General features: G+C 42.2%; 3 protein-coding genes across 4 annotated transcripts; 1 reads left to right on the top strand and 2 right to left on the bottom strand.

The window, feature by feature from the left end:
• Positions 1–6293: 6293 nt before the first annotated feature.
• On the bottom strand, positions 6294–8457 carry mid1ip1l (MID1 interacting protein 1, like). The gene is made up of 2 exons (XM_083686473.1): positions 8321–8457; positions 6294–7746 (listed from the first exon to the last, which is right to left on the bottom strand). The coding sequence occupies exon 2, from the start codon at positions 7661–7663 to the stop codon at positions 7169–7171; it is 495 nt and encodes a 164-aa protein (XP_083542599.1). The 5' UTR covers positions 7664–7746; positions 8321–8457; the 3' UTR covers positions 6294–7168.
• A 4424-nt stretch (positions 8458–12881) lies between these two features.
• On the bottom strand, positions 12882–17375 carry tspan6 (tetraspanin 6). Of its 2 annotated transcripts, none has more exons than XM_083685920.1 (8): positions 17186–17375; positions 15864–16052; positions 15673–15747; positions 15492–15587; positions 14898–15053; positions 14305–14388; positions 14012–14096; positions 12882–13594 (listed from the first exon to the last, which is right to left on the bottom strand). In XM_083685920.1, the coding sequence occupies exons 1-7, from the start codon at positions 17270–17272 to the stop codon at positions 14028–14030; spliced, it is 756 nt and encodes a 251-aa protein (XP_083542046.1). In that variant the 5' UTR covers positions 17273–17375; the 3' UTR covers positions 12882–13594; positions 14012–14027. The 2 variants fall into 2 exon arrangements, with proteins under 2 accessions (XP_083542046.1, XP_083542047.1); XM_083685921.1 differs by lacking the exon at positions 17186–17375 and adding an exon at positions 16947–17093.
• A 329-nt stretch (positions 17376–17704) lies between these two features.
• srpx2 (sushi-repeat containing protein X-linked 2) lies at positions 17705–23859 on the top strand (the record flags this gene model as incomplete). The annotated part of the gene is made up of 10 exons (XM_083686012.1): positions 17705–18118; positions 20403–20480; positions 20707–20898; positions 21257–21433; positions 21976–22099; positions 22374–22495; positions 22804–22983; positions 23148–23281; positions 23442–23563; positions 23679–23859. The coding sequence occupies exons 1-10, from the start codon at positions 18046–18048 to the stop codon at positions 23857–23859; spliced, it is 1383 nt and encodes a 460-aa protein (XP_083542138.1). The 5' UTR covers positions 17705–18045.
• Between the last annotated feature and the right edge of the window lie 8 nt (positions 23860–23867).

Genomic DNA, 23867 nt, shown 5'->3' with positions numbered 1-23867 from the left:
ACAGGGCTTTCCTGCATTAGTGGGCGAGAAAATGATGGTTATCACCTACCTGACAATTATTGTAAACTGACTCCTAGGGGGAAACAAAGGCATTTATGTTCATGATTCCCGGAGATAACCTCTAGGTAGAAAAAGATAAGAAATACTGACACTGTTTCAACGGTGAAAAGTAGTCACGCAGTACATGACTGCTTTTTTTAATTGTATTTTTACCTCACATACAGTCAGTATAGGGTTGATATGGGATGAATATAGGAGAAGCAGTGCTAGACCAGTGCTAAAAAGGAGCCCTTATCTGAATAGAGCTGACAGAGCCGTGTTCTGCTCTGTTCGGCAGCAGTGAGCATGTGCAGACAAGCCAGGGCTGAGTAGGCTGTAGCATTCTCCAGTGGAGGCTGGTGAGGGAGAAATCGGAGGCTGGGCTCATTGTAATCCATATAACGGAATGAGGAATGGGAATGGTATACCATTCCTCATTCCGTTCCATGCATTACAATAAGACCGTCCTCTGATTTCTCCCTCCACCAGCCTCCCCTAGAGGGAGGCACCCAGTCAAGGCAGCAAGCAGCTCCAGCTGGGCTCCACGCCCACTCCGCTGTCGACTGTTACATAACTAGCCTAGCAGACATTCCACGCCTGTATGTTGTGCACGGCGCTGGCATGCTGATCATGTCTGCTCCGTCCATGGCTGGAGAGACCGAGCCAGTGTTAACATGTACAGGCCAGCTTTTGATAGATTTGGATGCCCATTTTAGTTGTTTTTTATGTCCCATGCACCGACCTCACCAAGTCAGTTTCCTGTACGTGCAAATGTACTTGGCCAAATAAAAATAATTCTGATTCTGATTCCTATATTCTCACAAACCAGAGCTCAGATTATTTTGTAGGCTAATTAAAGTGTTGCTCCATTAGAAGACCTTGGATGCTTTTGAATTAAATGTACTCCGCTTGTCTGCAGACAGTTAAGAAACTCAATATCTCTGGGTTTGTGCCCAGAGAGGTAGGCTATTTGTTTTATCCACTAACAGTGCAATCCATGAACATACTCATGCACATACTGTAGGACACAACAATAGGTCTGGGCTCACAGTATACAACGGGGCCTGGCACTGCTCAGGGAGGAGGAGGGAACGCTGTGCTCTTCATCTGTCCAAATGAAGAACACAGTGTTCTCGACTCCACAGCTGCGGCCGAGGCTGCCAAGACAAAAGATTTATAGCCAATCTGAGGCAAATGAGCAAAGACAGCCTTTTCCACCTTTTTACTGATAAAGCAATAGACGGATTTACCACCTTAGCTGGATGACTCTGTATTTCAACAAAATATATATTGCAAATTGCAAGTATTGTTCCCTAAGAAAAGCTTTAGGATGTATGTGTTTCTATCCTCATTGAACTGCCCAAAGTACATTTATTAGATAAAATCCATTTGTGTTTCATTTCAGATTGACCAGAAAAAGAGACATTTATGCAATAATTGACATTACAACAGTATTTATTTCAGATGAGCCATGTTATCAACCAATATGAATTACTGTAGATGCTTACAGTATCTAATTGATGTCAGTCAATTTCTTGGTATGATAGGTTCAAAAGCCTTAGCAGGAAATAGTTTTTAATGGCTGTTTATTGTTCTACATTGGGTATGGCTCAAGGTCAATCTCTTTTTTTATGGCTAAAGTCATCATCTAGTGGAATAACTAGCTTAGCAGCAGAATTGCTTTCCTTATAATGTCCATTTATTTATATATAGGAGGGCAAACTCCGGCAATTCCCTACTTCGTTCTTTTGTAACCAAACCCCTCTTTTACTGATTAAGAGATGTTCCCTTTGCCAGGAATGTTGGTAGGTAATGGCTTGATAGAGCATGCGGGTCCTCATTAGGTTGTGCAGCACAAGGCTGGGTATTGTAAGGTTAAGCCATGGGCTATAGCGTCACCAACTCTATAACAAGCTGATTTTACGTAATAGCAATGCCTAGCAACACTAACAGAAGACAAGCAGAATACATAACAACACTAAACTGCTTTGAATTCTAAACAAGGAGTGACATGTCTTCTTCTAGCTGATCAACCAGCGATATTCAAAGAACTGACGTGTCTCTTTTCTCTTCGAACCAAAGCCAGGGACTTTTAAAAACAAACAAATTCAATATATGCAGATGTTTGCTTTTGGAGCAGCACTGTTGCCATAGTAAGGTGGAGACATTCCTATGCAATCAGTTGATAAAACGAGAAATAGGCTACAGGTGTGGTGGCCACTACTATCAGCTCATGATAGGTATTGTTGCTTTGCAACCACCTCTGGTTTGGTATTACGTAATGTACAGTATATTCATTGCCCTTCAATTGATTTGCCCATCAATTTGTCTGCCTTGTAAAGATCATTATCTGAGTGACCTGTCTGTGTGCCTGTTATAATATCAGCTGAGCTGCAAATGTAACAGCAGTTGAGCAACCCTCATCAGGGCAAAGAAGGCATGGCTGGGGCAGCTGGCTGAGATGGGTTAGGCATGCCAGCAGAATATACCATTCCCTGCCAAGTCTCGTCGAAGTGATCACGCAGTCCCACGCTGGCTTATGGCGTGTGAGGCATGGATTCACCAATCACAGAGACTCAGGGGGGGTCTTTCAACACAGACACTCTCGTGGGCCCTGTGTTCTGTGTCCCCATCTGATTCCTGCTTGGTCACATTGCACTGCATTCATTCCCCTCTACAGTGAGCTAGTGAGCTTGCAAATCACTCATCTCCGACTATAACCCTGACACCAGTATCAAGGACACCTAGCCAATTTTCTTGGGGTTACAGAGGGGTTAGTTACTTAAAATACAGTCTTGGCTGAACCTATCAAGATCAATCTCTTGGTTGGATTTCAACAGTCACATTTCTTGGGACACTAGTGCAGACAAGAAATATCATCCAGTGTTTTACAACGTGACCCAGATGCTTGGTTCATAATGCTTGAAGGCAAACTGCTGACCATGGTAAAAGTCATCACAGCCGCACCATAAAGTCTGAGATTTGGAGTCTGCTCAGATCTCAAAGGCAATTGTTGTCATTGCATCTCTTAACTACTGGGAAATGCTCTTGAGTTTCTTAGGATATTCTTGGTGGTCACAAACGGTTAAAAAAAGTCTGTAAACAAGGCTTTAATTTTCATCTTGTTTACTGACTATTCCCCCACTCCTGTACATAAGGTGAGACAGATGGGGGGTGGGAGGGTCAACTGAAGTGAACTGAAATTCAATTAATTGATAAAAAAATAACTAATCTCATCGAACAAAATGGCAAGATCTCAATTCATGAATTGTATTGAATATAACTGAACCATCCTGGCATCATCCTGGCATCATCCTGGCATCATCCTTAACCAACTGACAAAGGTAGACCTGAAGTAAACATACTGTGCCCTGCGTAAGTAATGGGACAGTGCCCTGCGTAAGTAATGGGACAGTGATGCATTGTTTTTTCTTTTGGCTCTACCAAATCAAATCTCAAAGTTTGGATTTTAAATCAAACAACACGTTATGCATAGTCCCCCTATTTAAAAAACTGTCACCCACAGGTGGATGACCATGATTACGAAAAACCCACAGATCAGGAATACTCTCCAGGAGGTAAGTGTGAATGTGTCAGAGACTACCATCCACAGAAGATTTCACCAGCAGAACTACAGAGGCTACACTGCAAGGTGCAAACCACTAGTTAGGCACAAAAATAGGATGGCCAGGTTACGGTTTGCTAAGAATTACTGAAAACAGTCTGCAGAGTTCTGGAAAAAGGTCTTGTGGACAGATGAGACAAAGATTTACATGTACTAGAGTGATGGCAAGAGTAAAGTGTGGAGAAAAAAAAGGAACTGCCCAATATCCACAGCATACAACCTCATCTGTGAAATATGGAGGAGGGGGTGTTATGGCTTGGGCATGTATAGCTGCCACTGAAATTGGCTCACTTGTCTTAATTGTTGATGTAACTGCTGACAGCAACAGCTGATGAATTCTGAAGTGTACAGAAACATCTTGCAGCCGAAGTACAGGCAAATGCCTCCAAACTCATTGGATGGCACTTCTTCATATAGCAGGACAATGACCCAAAACATACTGCCATAGCAACTAAGGAGGTTTTCAAAAGTGGAAAGTTGTTGACTGGCCAAGTCAATCTCCAGATTGAAATCCTATTGAACATGCATTTCATTTGCTGAAGAGGAGACTTAAGGCAAAAGATCCTCAAAACAAACAACAACTGAAGATGGCTGCAGTACAGGCCTGGCAAAGCATCACCAGAGAAGATATCCAGCATCTGGTCGGGTCAATGGGTCACAAACTTCAGGTAGTTATTGCATGCAAAGTATTGTCAACCAAAAACTAAATATGAGTGCTTAATTTGAATATCTGATAAATATGTCCCATCACTTTTGGGTATCCTGAAAAAGGGGGACTATGCATACAATGTGTTTATGTTAATTTAATATGTACACAAATATCATTAAATAAAAGCTGAGAATCTCTACTTTAATCTCATAGTATTGAATTGTTTCATTTAAAATCCAAACTGTTTAGAGTGGAGAGCCAAAAGAAGAAAAAATGCTTCACTGTCCCATTACTTACGCAGTACATCTCCACTTCAGTGATAAGTCCATTGAGTGTATCAACATATTGTACTAAAATGTGTCTCTCTCCTGTTTACAAGCAGCTTATCCTCTGAGAGCCAACCATAGAAGGGCATAATTTGACGAAACCCAATTTCCATTCATACCAAGCCTGACCAGCTGTCCCACAATTGCTGGTTGACCTAGTTCACTTCAGTGGGCTGAGGGATTCACCAACTTTACCACGGCTATTTTGATCTGCATATATTTCCTATGGTACTATCGTGGTTGAAAAGAGAAGAGCGGCACAGCCTCATTCTGCACAACCAGGTTGTTGTAATACTTGTCCCCCACGCTCATTGTTGGGTCAGAGAAGCCCTTGCAGCATTGCTCTTTCACCCTGCATCTCCCCCTGCGTCCTCCACTCCCCCCGGACCCCCTCCGCCATTATGCGATCTTTTAATCACTGCTGTGCCTTTGAGAGAGAAAAAAAATGCTTTGTTACCCTATTGGCTACTGATGGTGGAGCTGTTGCTAAGGGGAGGGGTTCAGAGTGATGGAGGTGGAAGTGGGTGGTGATGGCTGTCCAAGGAAGCCATGGATATCATTCGTGTTTGATTCACATGTCACGCATAGGTATCTGACTCGGTTTTATAAGTAATTGCAATGTGTGGCTTCAGATTGAAATACTGTGATTAGTGTCAATCCATTTACTGACACAGGCTATTTTCTGAAACGTTTTGCTAGAGGTGAATGGTCCTCTTGATTCAGAACAATTTAAAGAATTGTGTACTAAATGACAAAACAAAGCCATCAGCTGGCTTTCTCACCTAAATAAGGCCTTATCTCTTATCTCAGACTAAGGGTAAGTGCAATGTTTATTTATGATAATTGCTGGCTGTAACTGGTTATTCCCAACCCTGAGTCCATTGCTATAGCCGTAATATGCACATTTTGTTTTACAACATCATGATTTGACTGAGGAACAAGGAATATGTAAAATACCTAGGTTATGAACTCTAGGTGTTAATTCTATCACACTTTTATGATCAAATGACCTACAATAACACTGTAAATCATAGTAATACATTGTATTTCCTCATCTTGGGCCACTCTAGCAGAAATACTGCTGTTTGCAGGACACAACTCACACCTTGGGTATTAAACCATAAACTCAAAAAGTCAAGGGTCAAATGATCACTACATTCGCATTACTTCCAAAGTAAATATTATATCCAGAGTCAAAACCTTGTTGCTGACTGCATAAATAGAATGTTTCCCCTCCAGGTAAAAGCTATGAAATGTCAAAATACCATTGTGGCAATCTGCGCATCTCTTATATAACATTAAGATCGTTCCCAGACTGTGCCTTGTCACAATGGTGTAACAGAATGAGTGGATCATGGCTAGAGCAGTGCGCTTTCATAAACCAGACCTCACGTTAGAACATGTCAAAGGAGTCACCCTACATTCCTAGCGGCCCGCAGCAATGAGCACCTTACACAGGTAACATTTAGAATACCAGCTGGTTCCGGTGTTCAGGAATTAAAACCTAATGCTATATTAACAAAGTACTAAACCTAAGGCTGATTATACCCATGTGAAATTAGTATACCCTTATTGACCCATCACTGCTCTATACCTTCCATTTCTGGTCAATTACATTCTACACATTTGAAAGTGAACAGAGGCTTAGACAAGAGGCATTTAATTCTTTATTGAATGTTTGTACTGCACTTCTGCTCAATATAAAAATTATTTTTAAAATATCCAAGGACAACACAGAAATGAATAGTGGTGTTAAGATACCTCAACTCCCCCCAAAAACAGTAGGTTACCATTTTTTATACCCTTTAGACAACATGGACCAGACAGTAGGAGAAATCTGAGCTGGACTTGAATGAGTTATAAAAATTCAAGGCACACCATGTTTCAGCAGGAGTGCTACAAAGTGGCAAGAGGGGTACATTTTCTTTTTATCTTAATAAAAGGCCCTTAAACAAGCCCAAACATTATATAATCCTTTAAATCTTAAGGAAGGGCAGAATAACCAGCATTCCAAATTCTCAAGACAGTCAGAAACCTTTACTTTAGAGACATCACAAATAAATGGTGCATACACACAGACACCCAGTTCCATTGACATACAAACAAATCTACAGATGAATGTTTTGGACTTAGAAATGAATACAATGAGGTTTCCGCAGATCTACCAGAGCCACAACTCAAGTAGACTCCAAACATGATGCCAAAAACTCATTTAACAGCCAGAAAGCAAAATGTCAACCAACTTACAATGCACTGTTTAAAAGAATCAGACGTCATAGCCTTACACGTTCAGGGACATGTGCAGGTGTCAATCAGATTGGTTTACTATTATGATTAGTGGAGCTTTGGGAAGCGAGGAGGGGATGGAGTGTCACTACTCAGACAGATTGAAAGAAGTCACAAGGTAGTCGCTCTGGCCAGTTCACCGCCCATGATTAGACATATGCATTAGGAGCGCAAGGCCTCCCATGACAGCACTTCCCGTGTTTTGAGAGTCAAGCAGTCCATGACCAATAGGAGGAGACCCCCCTATCTCATGAAGTTCCCACCCCCAATTTCCCTTTTGTAGCGGTTGGTGAGGTGGTCTGCTTGCAGTGTGAGTTTTGACAGCACTCCAAACAGTCCCTTGAGGTGGTAATGGAACTGACCCTCCAGGTCCGAGTTCTCTTCATCAGGGAGCCCCCCGGTCACTGGTTGCTGCTCCTCTTGCTTCACCGCCATTTCTAGGAAGCTGGCCCCACCGCTCATCTCCCTCTTCAGCAGGCCCCACTCCATGTCGTTCTTGATGGACTTCAGGAGGAGGTAGTGCTCGTACATGTCCCTCTGCTTGTTGGGGTATGAAGGCTCATTGTTGTTCTTCTCAACCACTGCAGTTTGGCTCTCCTGCTCCTCCAGGGGCACATCCCTCAAGAGGCTGGGCACCATGATGGTCTCATCCATGTTGTTGGCTGCAGCTATGAAGCGGTGCATCACGTTGATGAGGGAGTGCTTATTGCTGGCTGTGTCGTTGTTGATCTGCATCATGGTGGAGGCTTTGGATAGAGTTGGTTTTGCAGGAAACAGGTGGAGTAAGGCAGATGTTAAGGCTGGCTGATTCAAATGTCACTCTGTAGGGGGGACAAACAGAAACCATGAGAAGGCATTCTTTCGAGATTCATATTCCATTTTTACATTCCAGAAACAAACTTAACTTCTAGGTTAATAGAAATATCTGTCCAATGCTAGCAAAATCGTAAGGGAGATAAATAGGCGACAAAGCTCATATAAACTAGTTCAGTAAATGACGGCATTATAAGAACGGACAGGCACTTCGTGAATAGCCTAAAGGCTTAAAGGCTTAACCTGACTACGGTCGCTTCCCTTTAGCCTGCATGACGTTGGTCACCGATGAGATGAGACTCCATTGAATAACCGAATTAAGCCTTTGCAAACGAAGCAAACCGCCTAACAAAAATAAATCAGCTATGTTACAATGAGATTGGCTACGCATCGTATCCATAATTGTATGTTCACATGAATAATATTCATACATTGTACAAAGGCAAAGCCTTTTACAAAAACAATCTTAAAGCGCATACAGCTGAGTGCATTAAAAACGGTGTCGTACCGCATCCATTTGACCTTGCCATAATTGAAGATGCACAAACACACGGTCCATCAAATTAGAAGATAAATACTGACCTGAATCAAATAGTAAACCTGAGCAAACGTTTTGTTGATAGTGTGTCCGTTAAAGCCAATTAGAAGATTTGCTCAGGCTCCAATCTCCACCAGCCTGGAAGAAAAGCGTGGACTTCCTCAAGCTAACGATGGGAGACCCTGAGCTTTATAGTGGGCACGCCGGGTAGAAAAAAAGAGCTCTCCCCCTTCACGATTTCAATGGAGTAATAGGACCGTATGGAGGAGATGGGGCGGTCACTTTATGTGACTGACGGTGACAAAAACCCAATCAGGGACGAGATTGTCAGCGTCTGTCAAATAGCGTTCCGAGGGCTTGTCTTCAATCACGCCTAGTTTTCACAATTATTGCATGATAAACGGATACATTTTAACTGCAATTACATAGTGAAGTTTAATGCATTCTTTATAATGCAGCCATTTTAGTGTGCTGTTAATTATGAATGTCTGTTTATAACGTTTATCATTAACCATGGCCACCTAATCCCCTTTTCGCTCTCGCTTTGGTTCAAACCCAGAACCACAAATGATCCGATTTATGCAATGTCCTGAGAAATGTCCTGCAACGTCCTGTTTAATCGGTCAGGAACAACAATTACAGAATAGCTTTAGGCCCACAGATAAGTGGGACGCACTAAATGTATTATAGCAAGAATGACACATCTTAGATTCATTTATTTCACACATCACGGATACAAAACAGTTATATTTCATATAACCTGAATCGACTTTGTTGTATGAATTACATTGCCTAGAGCTGTCGTTGAGCAAATTACAGAATCGAAGAGACGTGCGAAGTTGCCCATTCGATCAGCTCTCTAGCCATTCTATATACCATACTGCCACCTGGCGGTCAACATATGCCACCTCAATGCTATATCTAAACTACAGACACCTGCATAGTGGAGAAGGGGACCACACATTACATTGACAAACTAGAGAGCAGCCCATCCTGTTTGGTTTAAGGAAAAGTATACAATACGATATCTTCACAGCATGTCAATATCCCATCTAGGAGAGGTAACCAGAAACTTGGGTAAAAGTTTCATTAAGTTTTTGCAATATGGAGTGGAAGTAATTGATTGGCCTTGTACTGTTTCTCCTTGTTGGCTTCAGGTGTGGAGAGAAATAAATGTCTCATGTGTTGATAAAAAGTGAACAAGAGTGGTGTAACAACTTTTCAGTTTATTTTCAGACAATAAATGGAAGATGTTCATGTGATTAACAGTCCAACAATACAAAACAGGATGACTGCAATACTCAAGAAAATAAAAGGCCTTCATGCAAAGAGAACCTTTTGCATGATTCAAAATCAACACTTCAGAAACCCTTTTTGCTTTGTGCTTCCTACACCAAATTCTGTTCCACACAGTTACCTAATCTTAAGAGACGTATCCCTTTTCAACGTGAACCCTGGGTAGAGTGGCTGGGTAAATGTAGTCACGACTTTGTGGAGGAGGGTCATTTTGTCACAGGCACTGTAAAAGGACAGAGTTCCAGCCTTGTGATCAAGATTCCTCCTATTTGTGATATAAAGGAGCTGTGGCAAGAAATTGCAGTGCTACAATCATTAATTTGTAATTGTAGCACTGCAATTTCGTGCCCCCAATTAACTATTGTGCCGAAAGTGTAGCAAGAGCCGTAAATGCCAGAGTATTCCAAACTCCATGACTGAGTATTGCCTCCAAAACTACAATCACTGCCGTCTCCTGCCCTACTGATCCCTACTCCTGCCCTACTGATCCCTTCTCCTGCCCCACTGATCCCTACTCCTGCCCTACTGATCCCTTCTCCTGCCCTACTGATCCCTACTCCTGCCCTACTGATCCCTTCTCCTGCCCTACTGATCCCTTCTCCTGCCCTACTGATCCCTTCGTACACAGCCACAAAACCTCTGCCTTCCAACTCAGCCTCCCAATCACAGCATCCTTGGAGATTCTGTTTGCACAGCACTTGAGGCGATGAGACAAACCTCCGTGGGTGACTGTTGGTAGAAGCGGCAAATGTAGGGAAGCATACTTTGTTGTCTGCAGACAGAGACAGGTGCCTACTTGCTGTGTCATCCTCCAGTGTGAGCTGAGTGAAATCTTTTAGAGGAGAAAGAGCATTTGATCGGCAAAATCCATCTTTATTGAACATGTTTACCCACATTACATTTTGCCTGTAACATTCATCTATTCAACAAATTGGCCATGTTAACTGTTTAATGTGTGACAATCATTGTCTCTGAGGGAAAGCTTTGGGTCTCAGTTCATTCATGGGTGTGTAATAATAACACAAAAATGGTGGGAAATGTGTGTGTGTCCTTGTATGATTACCAGGCATGTAGTGTTAGAAAAAGGGAGGGTTTTGTTTGTTGTTCATTTTTGGCCTGCAATGCCTAACAGAGGTCAAATCTATAGGCCTAATATTCCTGTTAAATAATAATAATTTAATTCCAGTCAAGATCAACAAAATAAATTCTTAATTATTCTTTGTGAATAATTTGACTATTTTGTTAAATTCCTCTGTGGAGATGTATTTTGAGACGATTCTCAAATGCAGAGAGATTTCTTCACGTCCCGAATAGAGATGTGTGGATTCACAGTGGTGCTGGGTAATTTATCAGATCCTGAGGGTGTCCTGAGAGACTGGAAACTCTGTAGAGGTATAAAGAAAGACATAACAGAAAAATAGAGATACAATCTAAATAATAGGTTAGTGACAATATATTTTATCAGAGAGTATAAGTACATTCGATTTGAGACCATTTAATGCAGGGACAGCACTAGACTAGATGGATAGATAAAACAGAGGTTTTACCCTGAGGAAATGGATGTGATCCTCAGTGAGTGCGAGCGGCTGAGGTTCAGCATATCTTCTCTTCCATTTAGAGACCTCCCACTCAAGCCCCTCAGCATTCCCCACTTCAGCCTTCTCCCGAGCTTGGCTCTGCGACTTCAATCTAGAGTGCCTTACTCCCAAGGCTCTGATCATCTCGGTGAACGTCTGCGCTGCATTGTGCTGTTAGGAGACAGGTGTGTGTGTGTGTGTGTGTGTGTGTGTGTGTGTGTGTGTGTGTGTGTGTGTGTGTAGTTTAATTCTCAAAGTATTTATTGAACCTGTTTGAAAAGGGTCCCATCATCCCAGCAACTGACTAGTCAAAAGGGCCCTGGCAGAGCTCTGAAACAGTCCCACCTTGAGAGTCAGTCTCAGTTCCTTCACTTCCGTCTCTCTCCTGGGCTTTCTTCTGGCATTTCTGTTGCATCTCCTGCAACATTGTCTGCGAATCAAACAGCAGAAGAAGTCAGCAAACTATTGGCCTATTTTATTCCCACACTAAGTGGCACTCACAACTCCACAGGATAACGCAGTCAGCGCTCATCTCTCTTCACCTGTTTCTTTTTCCTTTCTGTTGCAGCTGAAACTACTTCATGAGTTGTTGTGTTCATCAATTGCTGATCCCATTGACAATACATTTCTAGCAGTTTATCATGACGATAGCAGATATTCTTCTTTAGTTGAGTAGAGGCGTCGACCAGGGTATGCCTCTTCAAGGTGGTGAAGCTTCAGGTGAGTTCCACAAAATGAGGCCACACATATTAGGCATGACTTGATAGCTTTTAGTTTCTTACCGTCACAGAAATCACACCCCTTGCCGTCAGCTGCAGCATAACAGTCAGAGGCAGAAGAAGGTTGAAGACTTATCGTCTTCAATGTCTCCGTCACCCCTCCCATCATCAAAAATGTCTTCAGCACAGGTCTTGGGTTGAAGGTCTCCCAGCACCGAGGACAGCTGTAAATTCCCTTTGTGTCTTGGTCCCAGTAGCTTATAACACAAGTCATACAGTAGCTGTGTCCGCATGGGGTAGTTACTTGATCCTTCAGGAGGTCCTAACATACTGACAGACAGCTGAACTGGTCCTGAACCACCGATATAGTTGCCTCCACCATTACACACCACAAAAGCTCAATGGACTATATCTATACGTCTTTCTGCTGATAGGTGGGTGGGTTTAGATTCATCTCCTGTCAATCAGCCAATCATGTCGCACGTGTTGGACACTGCAACCGCGCGCCAGCAGTTCAGACAGGGGTTCGGGCACGCACGTGCTTCTTATGCCACGTGTACCTTATCAATTACATCATGATGGCATAACTTCAAATCCAGCGCATGAGATTTTTCATTGAGTTCAGGCCAGACTTATTTTTTTCAAGTATTTATTTCACATCATGCTTTCCACAAATGAACAATAAATCATTAACACTGACAATTATAATCGGAAATGTAATGCATTATGATAATGTGCACACGTACAAGAAAGATAACAAAAGCTAATGGGCACAGTTAAACCCTTCACAAAGAAACTCTTTTTAATCTAAGTTTATAAATTGCCTTTCCAAATGTTCACACCCGAGTGATGGCCTGACAGGGAATAAACTCCAGTCCCCTAACCAACAAACTGTCCACCCTCAACCCCACTACCACCATAGTTGACGATGGCCTTTTCTCAATTGTTAGGAACACGATTGCTTGCGTGCTTGCGTCCTGTCCTCCATTCTCCACTCTCTTGTTTAAAAAAAAAAAGAAAAAACATTGAAGGAGAAGATCTAGGTTCCTCCCTTTAGATATTCTACTCCAATGCCTTTTGAGAAGGCGCAAGTGGAGAAAAGTCCCTAGAGCTTCAATCTCCACAGAAAGTATGGATGGATAGCTGAATTCTTTAATACAGAGTATAAGGGTAGCATGGTGTTGCAGATCGTCCAAACGGCCACCAGTTTAAGTTCGGAATGCCATTCATACATGCCATTCAAAATACAGGAAGGTTACTACATGAAATATCATTTAACTACAATATTTAAGGACAGCCATTTTGATGGGAACACAAAAAATGAGAATATGTGTTTACAAATTTAGTTGAGCTCACCAAATCAATTGCAATGCAATCGTCATACACAATAGTATCAAAAGATCACAAACTTTTCATGTGGACCAAAACAGAAATATGGCATCTGCACATTTTGGGAATCCAGCATGAATTCTTTCAAGCACAGCAGAAACTGTATTCCACAAACTAATTTCAAAAATACAAAACTTGCAAAAAGGGCAAAAACGTTTCCCTTGCAATGTCCAATAACATCTTCCCTTTAGTCTGGTTGCCATTCAGAAGTGAAAGTCTAAAAAAGCAGCAAAAAGGTTTTCTAAAATGAAACAGAACTAATACACATTATACAAAAGATTAAAACTATGGGAGTTCCCTTTGAGTCAGTTTGCATCATGAGCTGCCCGTCAGTAACCTAGAGAGAAACAAGACAGATGACCGATGGTGTCAGATGGGCAGTAGTCATTACCATTCCCTTGAGTAAGGCAGTAAACTCTGTCATGTCAATGTTGGAGATTTCACCAACTGATTTTTTCCATTGAGCATGATATTAAGAGCTTACTACATGTATGCATATACAATGTCTTAATTTACATCACCAGCTAACAATATGTAATAGTTCAATAATGCCATATTTCAGAGTAAGGTGACATTTCTTTCATGAAAATACACACAACTGCAACAGAGTGTGTAAGTCAAGTGTAATGATTTCAGTTCCATATACCCAGTAAAAAATAAAATAGTTCAGCTTCTGACAAGCACTGACATGACTTTGTAAATGAAAAGCATCAGATCCCAGCTCAGCTACTAGCCCATGTAGATGGAGTACTACCTGATGAAGGGCTCTGCTAGACCATCTCGTACTGGTTATTGGTTATGTATCGGGACAAGCAGCAGGCCAGGAATATCCCGATGAGCTAAGCAGAAAAAAATGACACATTGATCGTCAATAAGATCATGAAAGAAAATGCACATTATAGGTCAAAAATTCATGAAATCATAAAATCTCTTTGAATGATCTCCAGAAACTCAAAAAAATTAAAAAAAGGTCATGCTGGTTATAACTACTTTAACATTGCTATATCCTTAATCCTTGATATATAATTCAGGCAAAATTGGATGTACCTGGAAGAAAGCTATTCCAAAAGATATCCCTGCAACGATTCCCAAGTTGGACTCCACCACAGTGGTCACCAGTGAGAAGCAGCCCTAAGACATCGTGGACGAGAAGAAAATCAATTTGAAGTTATAGCTATTGATGCTGATGTGGTCATTGACATTAGAAAGAGTATCAAAATGACAGTTAAGAAAAGTGTTCTGCATTGAAGGGATGGTTCACTATTTGAACATGTGCATTCCTTTTTAGATATATATCTCATCTCGTGGTCAATCTCGATGGTTTTGAGGTGCATATCTTTGTTATTTAACTACTTCCAGCAGCTACACCAGCCAAACTACCTAATTATGCATTTCATGTTTCAGTATTTACATGAAATATAATTTGAAAAAAAAAATAAAATAAAAAAAATAAAAATAAAGATTTGGTTCCAAAAATCTGAACCCATCCTTTAATGGCCTCTAGAGTCACAGAATCAAACTAGTTTTTAGTCCAAGACACTAACACAGAACATCAAAGCAGGGTCAAATGCCGAGTAAACCAGAGACACCAAATTCTCACTTAATTGCGTGTGATTTTAATAAGGAGGCAGTTCTCTTACCCGATTATACACCACTTTACCAGCCGTGTCGAGGTGTTTACGGGTCTCCTCTGGACAGTCTGTGACCTCTTTGCAGCAGCTGGCAGGGATGCCATTGACTTTGAAGTATTCCGTCTTATTCCAGTCCCTCCAAGTATCCACTCCGCAGCAGTGCAACTACACAAAACACACAACAAATGATGCCATAATGTTCTTCACTGGCCATATATATATATCAGTGTTTCCCAAGGCTACAAAGCAACATCTAGGCCCTCTTTCACAGCAAATCAATAGAAAATCTAGCTCAAGCTAGAGTGCCACTATGCAATGGTATGGGAAACATGTATATGCCAAGAAGATATTACAGTAATAATATTATTACTGTTTAAATATTAAACAATAGCATGCAAATATTAAACAGTGACATATTGACACAGATATTGTCCACATCATAAAACCAGTAGAGTCATGTATATCAACAAGCTCTACGGCAGGTTGTAACCCACATCTGTACTAATGTTGTTTACTACACCAAACAGCATGTTCTGTGGTTTCCCAAAAGAAAAGTAATTAACTGAAAACTAGATAGTTAGATTTAAGATTAAAACCACGTACCTTCCTCTGAATGGTGTCAACTGCCAGGCTTTTAGTGTCGGTGGTGTTGTAGCTAGTCACAGCATTTCTGTAGGCACCACCTAACACAGCTTTTATCTGCAAGGAACAAAACAGATTGGATTGTGTTGCGGCCAACTGTTAAAATCAGTGAAATCAGGTTTATTACATGCCAATGTGTTACCTCATGCCTGAAGACGAAGCCAGAGATTCCCGCCACAAGCTCAGCGAGGAACACCAACACCAGGAACATGGCATACTGGGGGAACAGCCAAACAAACAAACTTACATTTCACATACTAACCAATAAACTTTGAGGACAGCTTTTTGAAATACAAAACGTTGGGTCCCTATGCTCCAAATTGTTGCACTGACCAATTTCAGCATCCATGGGCTACCACGGCATGTGGCGAAGCAACCAAACAGGCCAAATACAACAATGATGGCTCCGGTTCCGATGAGGACATATGGTGCGTTAGTGCTCTTTTCAGAAGCCAGGGTGAAATAGGCCTCCAGGCTCACCTTCCCCCACACTCCAACAGCCAAGAGGATCACCCCTGTAAACTGGGAGAGAGCAGGGCTAGTCAGCTACACAGTCTCGGATTTAAAAAAATCCCCCCTGAGGTGTAATTACACACCTTGTGCACCTAACAATTTGATCAAAGCTCAGTGGAAAGCTCTGGTTGAAGGTTGTCAGGGGCCACAGCAGTCCAGAAAGCTTTGAGGTTTGTTTAAGTGGTAGAGAAGGCCTAAAACAGATTTACCTTAGATCCTCAGAAAAGTCAACATGCAACTTAAACATCCCCAGCGGCAACCCCACGTTTCACATTAGCTCAACATCTTCCCCTGCAACAGATAGGCCTAATGGCTAGTACAAGTCATTCACCTCTGGACTGGAGTCATCAGTCCATCAGACCATGAATGATACAAATCACCCTCTATATAGCAATAAACAGGAGAGATAAATGTGTTTTCCTAAACTTTGAACCGAGAAAAAAAGCCACGTTCGATTATGGATGTAATCCATATTCTGCGCCATTAATCGAACGTGGCTTTTTTTTCCTCGGTTTTTCTGGTTGAAATAATTTAGACAAGGCTTGCTTGGCTGTATTTAAGGGTGTCAACAAATCCATAAACTCATGTAAGGCAAATGGCCGAGTTACAAAAATACATCAAACAATTCGCATTTAAATTCTCTCGAAAGAAAGTAAACTGAGATTCGGGTTTCTACGGGTTCATACGAATACTGTTTACAACATCTGGCAATGCATTTGCCTACATACACAAATGATGGTGTATACACTCGCACCCTGCCACAATCTTAAGAAAATAGATACAATGTATCGCCTCGCAAAACTGTATCATTGTTTATCGGATTTAGCCCCTGTCTAAACTAATCGCAACATTGCAGCGACGTGCGCCGTCATATCAAACAAACATATGCGAAAGTCTACTCACGGCGTCGCCGGTTCTCTATTGCAATAGAAGTGGTTCTCTATTCCAATAAATTGATGTCGCACTTTGTCTGTTTCATGGGCTTCTTGTAATGGGATGTTTGATTTTCAATAAATCGAGTTATTTCGTGTTCCCTAGGCTATTCCTTTGTAAAACGGGTTTCATGTTGGCATCGCCGCTAACTTAGCCCATTGTTGCCTAAGCGCCTGCATCAAGTTAGATAGCCTACATGCAACACTTACCCAAAATATGAGACTATAAGAAATGAGGAAGGTCTTGAGACAGGTTATCACAGGCTTCGTCTGAAGCCTTCTTGACGGGGGAGACATGATGGCTATTTCGCAGAGATTGGCAGTCAAATCTCGACGTTGCAGAAAGGGAAAAAACTTTTTTCCCGACAAATCCGAGGAGGAGAAGGGAAGTGTCGTCAGTGGTCCAGTTCCACTTTCTTGTGTGGCGAAAGTCAATTCTTTGATTGGGGAACACAATGGACCACACAGATAGGTGATTTCACTTCATTATTCATAGTCATACATGGTGTTCCTCTTGAAAGCAACATTAATATACTGTATAATGTAAATGTAAAGTATACCTTTACTGAGTTATGGAAAAAGAGTGATGTGTTTTGATTGAACTGGCAAACATGATTTTAATATGGCTAGTCTGTCGATTTTTGTTTGATTGATATGATTTGTATATGTTCACTTTGTAAATGGTGTTCATAACAGATTCATAACGAATTCCAAGCAAATACAGTAGGCCCATTTCAAGAATATTTAAGTTTTGGTTGGACAACCAATGAGAAGTCCAACAGTGCCCCCCTGCGGTATTCATTTCAAACCGCATAATGATGAGCGAGGAGGATCTATTCAGTGAAGAGAAGAATCATTCTACGCAGTAAATTGCAAAGTTGCCGCTTTCTTATTTGGCGTGAGAGCCTGGAGACATGAATTATTTAGTTTGATCAAAACTATTACACGAATTGACGGATGTGTTCTTTAAATTGGAGCTTGCTTTTTGATCTCTGCGCTCAATACTGTCAGTACTGTCACAGTTTTGCCTACCTTAATTTTTTTATCAGCGTTTCACGACACATCTTGGAATGGCACAATTTCATATCCTTTCACTTTTAATTGTGCACTTTACAAGTGAACTACTGGGACAAATCGATGAAGGTAAGATTACAAACAAAATTACATTTAAACTTTAGACTTCTATTCTATGTGTTTCTTCAGAAGAATACAGTGACAGTAGGTGTCATCTAACATTTGAAGAAGATATATAATGACATCGGCTATGCATATATTTGATTACTGAAGCTGAATACGCGTTTAATAAGAAGAGTATGCTTACATTGGCAGACACGACATGCGTTTTACCTGTACGTCTGACAGACCCTATAACATCATTATAGCCAGCTTATATTTGCCCTATCAGTCACATTTCTATGGCCTATGATACAGTCCAAGCTATGGGGAAATACCTCCATCACCACAGTAATGCAGACGGCTTCTATTATAAGCAGCTGTGGCGGGAGCTTTAGAGGGAACTGAAGCAATACAAAAGGGAGCGTGGAGTATTCCCTGAACAGATACCATACTCTTCCATTGCCCTCTCTTCAAATTTTCTCTGTAAAAAGAAAAAACATAGGCCAGGTACCCTGTACACCTATGCCTTTTCCTCTCAAGACAACCAACTTTTACATGTAGGCCTACCTGTTTTTTTTTGTGTTTTTTTTTAATAAACGTATTCTCTAATTTGTGCAAACGACTTGTGTTTGCTTTGTGGTTCTCCTCTGATGTCGAGCATGTCAACCACCCCCCACAGACCTGTGTAATTACAGTACTACTCCGATCACAGGCAGTGTCCATGGAAACAGCTGCCAAGGCCCTAATTTGACCTCTGCAGCACAGCGATTTGAGTCACCTCAGATTCACCCAAAAGTCACACTCATGTGTGATGACAACAAAGTAAAATCATGAAGTGAAAATCAAGTTGGCTTATGGGTGGGTCATCGTTTTGTTCCATTGTTATTGTTAGAGTCCTACATTTTCTCTTAAGTTTCCTCTTTAACAGACATACAAATGAGGCTTGTCATCTGTAATGACCCTAATCAACCTCAAACATGATCACCTACTCATTGAAACAAGCAGTTTTCAGTACAGTACACCCTCTCTACTATGACTAATCTCTCCTACTTCGATGTTCTCCCTGCAGTGGTCACTGCATGTTTTCCTGGTTAAGTAAGCAGTGGTATGTGTACTTGGCCCCATAACTGATTCATGTTCTGTGTCACAGTCTGGGTATTTTGCGACCTCACCGTCGGTGGACAGCCACAGCAGCAGCACCTGTGAGTGTAATGGGAAACAGGCTGTGAGGATGCCAAGTTGTCACTGACCACTTATTTAGGTTCTGGAGTCAGAATCTGGAGTCAGTACATTGAGTATTTCAGTCAGGAGTGTTGCACATTGTGCCTGAGTGTGGTTGAGTGGTACTGCTCACAGCTCACAGCATATGAGCAATCTCCTCCTGCGGACCAGGGTTCAACCCTTGCCTCCACCTTTGCTACTGTGTCCCTCTATCTACTTCATGTCCCTCTGAATGACGACAAAATCTAGAAGGAGAGTCTCCTTAAAAAAATTATTGTTGCATATTTGGCACATGTTCAATTATAGCATCTCAGCATTTGATGAAAGGTGTAATAACGTCATTGTAGCATTTTCCAGTGGGCGTTAAGCAGCATGTAGCAAAGTGCTCAAATTACCTCATTGGAAACTTTATTGAGTTGTGTCTCCATGAATTATCATTGCAGCAAATTAACACTTGTTCCACATTAGCTAGCCCCTGTCTGAGGCAGTTCTAGAATGTGAAGCACTTTCTGCTTACAAGTACTTAGGGAGAAGACCTAGCTTATAAACGATTGGAAAAAAACGAAAATCTGGCCAGCACCCAATTCTAAAGACTACACTCCCTCTCCCTCCTATCCTTCAAATGGACCATGTGCATGAAATAGTGTAAACCACAAATGTGAGGAAAGAATGATGGTGGTGAGAGAGAGAGACCTATGGAAAGTTAGATTCAGCTCATTGGTTTAAAGCTGTAGTGCATGATGAGTGGGCAAGAAAGAGAGCCAACTAATCAAAGACCTAACTAGTCATCAGGTTTAAAATGGAAACCAGAGGGTCTCTCCATTGTCAGAGACTTACAGTACTGTGTGGAATGCCTTTCAGATTTGGATTCAAAGCCCTGCAGAGTTTCCATGCATTTTAGACTTCCCTTCTTGCAAATCCAGGTGTTTTTTTGAATATTAGTGAGCTGGCTCCGAAAGGGACCTGAGATGAGGTTGTGGTATTGAGACTCTCTCTGTATAACCTACTGTATATTCCACTCCTCATGTTTTAGCTCAAAGTCTCGGTTTAATGTGGTTGGTTGCTAATAATAGACTGTCATTGGCTGCAGACACAGAGACCACACTGCAGGGCAGCTACAATGAGGTTGTGCCAGAGGAGGATAACTCCCCCCACCTGGACTACAAGAGTAAGTGACGGGGGCCACAAACAGTTACAACGCTGAAATCTGAAATCTGTAATAATCTTAAACCTTTGATAGTGGGAATATACATACCCTTCATAATCATTGTTTTGAAATCTGTACCTCTTCATATCATATTAAATACTTTTATATCGTCTGTCAGTTCGGTCCGTGCTGTAGATCACTGGTCTTGGTGCTGTGGAGCATTTCCACAGTTTTTCTTTTGACGCAGATCCAAGATGGTGTCACTCCCCGAGTCTGGCCAATGGGGAGGTGACGTGCTTCTCCCCCCGTGGAGGGAACTATCGCAGCACCCTGGGGACGCGATGCCAGATGACCTGTGACCGTGGCTACAGGCTGCTGGGCAGGAGCTCTGTGCAGTGCATGCCCAACCGCCGCTGGTCAGGCTCCACCCACTGCCGCCGTGAGTGGAAGTTAGCCACTACAGGGTTTATTTTCCTTCCCAGCACAATGTCTTAAACTTTCTATTACTTTCATATATATATATATATATGTGTCATTTAGCTGACGCTTCTATCCAAAGCGACTTACATTTCAGTATGTATGGTCCCAGCAGGAATCAAACCCACAACCTAAGCGTTGTTAGCGCCATGCTTTACCAACTGAGCCACGGAGGGCCACTTTCATGTCACTTTTCTGTCCATTTATGTGCAAATAAACAAATAAGAAAAAGATAATAGTGTGTGTAATACTTATTAGACTGTAGTAACTACTGAGTTACATTATTTGTTTTTAATGTCTTTGTGTATTGAATTCTACAGAGGTCCGGTGTCATGTGATGCCCCTGATCTACCACGGCACGTACAGCTGCAGCAACGGTTTCGTGGTGGATTCCAGGTGTGAATTCACCTGTAAACCAGGGTACCGGATTGAGGGGGACCACTCTCGCACCTGTCTGGAGGGAGCATCATGGAGCGGGGCAGAGCCCCTCTGTGCAGGTACGGATCTAATGTTTAGTCAGCAGATCCCAGTGAATTCATGTCTAGACTGAACTAAATATGTTAATGGATTTCCAATATGGCTTAAATACTGAGGAGGGTTAGGGTTAGGGTTAGGGTTAGGGTTAGGGTTAGGGTTAACATGCCCTTCCACGCTGTGCTGTCAGTTTGACTTACTAAACAAGTAAAACGTCTGTTCGTATCAGTTGTCAGTATACATTATTTCAGTTTGTTCATATCAGTTGTAAAACAAAGTATTTGCACTCTTTCATAAGCTCATCTCTCTATGGGCTTGATTCCCACCCACACAGATGCAACAAAGACTTTCACATGTTTCTGTTCCCTCTGTTTATTGGCCCAGAACCAAGACCAATGGGTATTCTCTAATCTTCAAAGCTCCACTCCCTCAAAAGAGGAACTGTTGCAATTGACCCAAATCAACACAGGATGTTAACATTTAACTCAGACATTTCTCTGTTCTCTATTTTCATAAGCTGTTGACAAATAAACATATTTATTGTACCAAACTGATGTTCTTTCAGATCATGAACCTCCAAAAATAAAGTGTCCCCTGTCGCGAGTGAAGATCGCTGATCCTGGGAAGCTAACTGCTAGGGTGACCTGGGACCCCCCTGTTGCCACGGATACTGCTCATAAATCACTAGAGTATGTCACTCTGGTTTGCCTTTTCCTCTGTCCTTTTTCAAATTGCTAAAAACATGCACACAACCATGCTGTCTCTATTTGTGGTGCTGGGAATACAGGCCCCGCAGATCAATTCACGGTCAAAAGAAATACTCCCAAACACACGATTTTATCTCTGCTTATCGATTGTGCGGGAGTATTTCTTTTTAACGTAAGTGACTCTGTTCTCTTTCCCTGTTGTTCATCTGGAAGTTAAACGTTTAGTTTTTTTAATTACATTTGTGTCTCTCTGCAGTGTAACACTGATAGGCCAGGGGCCAGAGACTCACTTTACAGAGGGGGTAAACATCGTCCGGTACAAAGTATACGACCAGGCCAGGAACAGGGCGGCCTGCAAATTCATTGTTCGTGTTGAGGGTAAGGTACTGTGGTCAAAGTCAAAGGCAACTCCATGACATTTGGAATGGAGTGAAGCCCAGACTGGGTAAACAATGGATACACAGTGTACACTATGATAATACATTCAAATGATGCATTTAGTCCTGAAAAGCACCCATTATTTGAAATGGACCGGATATGCAATGATAAACCATAGACATATTTCCCTCACAAAAAGAACTACTAGAACAGTTTTGGAACATCCCATTCCGGTACTCTCAGGGAAATAACTGCATAGAACTCTGGAGTGATTTTGAAAGATGTCTGCTCTGTGTCTCTCCCTCCAGTGAGGCGATGTCTGGTCCTCAAGCCCCCTCTCCATGGTTACCTCACCTGTTCCTCCGATGGGAACAACTACGGGGCGGTGTGTGAGTACCACTGTGACAGGGGCTACGAGAGGAAGGGGCCCTCCACCCGTGTCTGCCAGTTCAACCACAACTGGACCGAGGCTCCTGCGGAGTGTCTCAGTTAGTATTAAGAACCAATGACAGAGACCTAGTGTGGTTTGGTGTGCTTTCATGCTTAATCATAGACCCACTTTATGACTCTATGAGTTTCCCGGAACCTTTAGCTGTGGGTGGGCTAAGCTTTTTGTATGTGTGTGTGTGTGCTTGTGTGTGTGTATCTGCAGTAATGGAGTTTAAAACAGATGTGAGGACATTCTCTGCCCTCCTGGACCAGTTCTATGAAAGGAGGAGGGTCCTGATTGTGTCTGCACCTAACATAGCTGATCACGACTACAAGCTTCAGAACCTCATGATACAAGTGGGTGAAAGAGACACCAGGCTGGTCAGGGCAATGTCTGTCATACTGAGTGAGTGAGTGAGTGAATGAGTGAGAGAAAGAGAGAGAGACCCTCTGATTGAATGTATGAGCAGCTTGTCTGTACTTTTGTGACCATGTTTGTTGTACTTTTCTGGCCTAGAATGCAGACTGTGGTCTGGACCTACGACAGGTGACCGTGATTGAGCTCCTGGGTTCACCCCCTCGAGAGGTGGGCCGCATCAAGGGCCGTCAGCTGGACTCAGCCGTCATTGAAGGCCTGAGGTAACATCCTGAGCATGACGACGCCTGCGTCTTCTCTTCTGTTAACAACCAATGGGATAATCTATCTTTTGATGAAATGTGTAATCTGGTAATGTGTGTGGTACGTGTGATACAGGCAGGCCCTGCGGATCTCCAGATCCTACTTCAGCATGGTGCTGCTGGACGAGCGCGGTGTGGACCGCGAGAGATTCATCACCCCCACCTCCTCCGAAGAGCTCTTCTCACACATCGAAGATTACCTGCTGGATGAAGAAGAACGAGAGCGGCTGGAATTGCACAAAGACTTCTGTGACTAAGCCAACAG

This window comes from Argentina silus, assembly GCF_951799395.1.
Source record: "Argentina silus genome assembly, chromosome: 15".
NCBI classification, from domain to species: Eukaryota; Metazoa; Chordata; class Actinopteri; order Argentiniformes; family Argentinidae; genus Argentina; species Argentina silus.
Note: the sequence above shows the minus strand (reverse complement) of the source record. Positions and strands in the feature narration are given on the sequence as shown.

What these genes read in the sequence shown, in the direction of transcription:
- mid1ip1l (XM_083686473.1), bottom strand. Translation starts at nt 7,663, where the DNA reads ATGATGCAGATCAACAACGACACAGCCAGCAATAAGCACTCCCTCATC.
- tspan6 (XM_083685920.1), bottom strand. Translation starts at nt 17,272, where the DNA reads ATGTCTCCCCCGTCAAGAAGGCTTCAGACGAAGCCTGTGATAACCTGT. An exon ending in CTTATAGTCTCATATTTTGG is followed by an intron (nt 16,053 to 17,185) that starts GTAAGTGTTGCA and finishes GCTCTCTCCCAG; the next exon opens with TTTACAGGGGTGATCCTCTT. An exon ending in GCTTCGTCTTCAGGCATGAG is followed by an intron (nt 15,588 to 15,672) that starts GTAACACATTGG and finishes TGTTCCTTGCAG; the next exon opens with ATAAAAGCTGTGTTAGGTGG.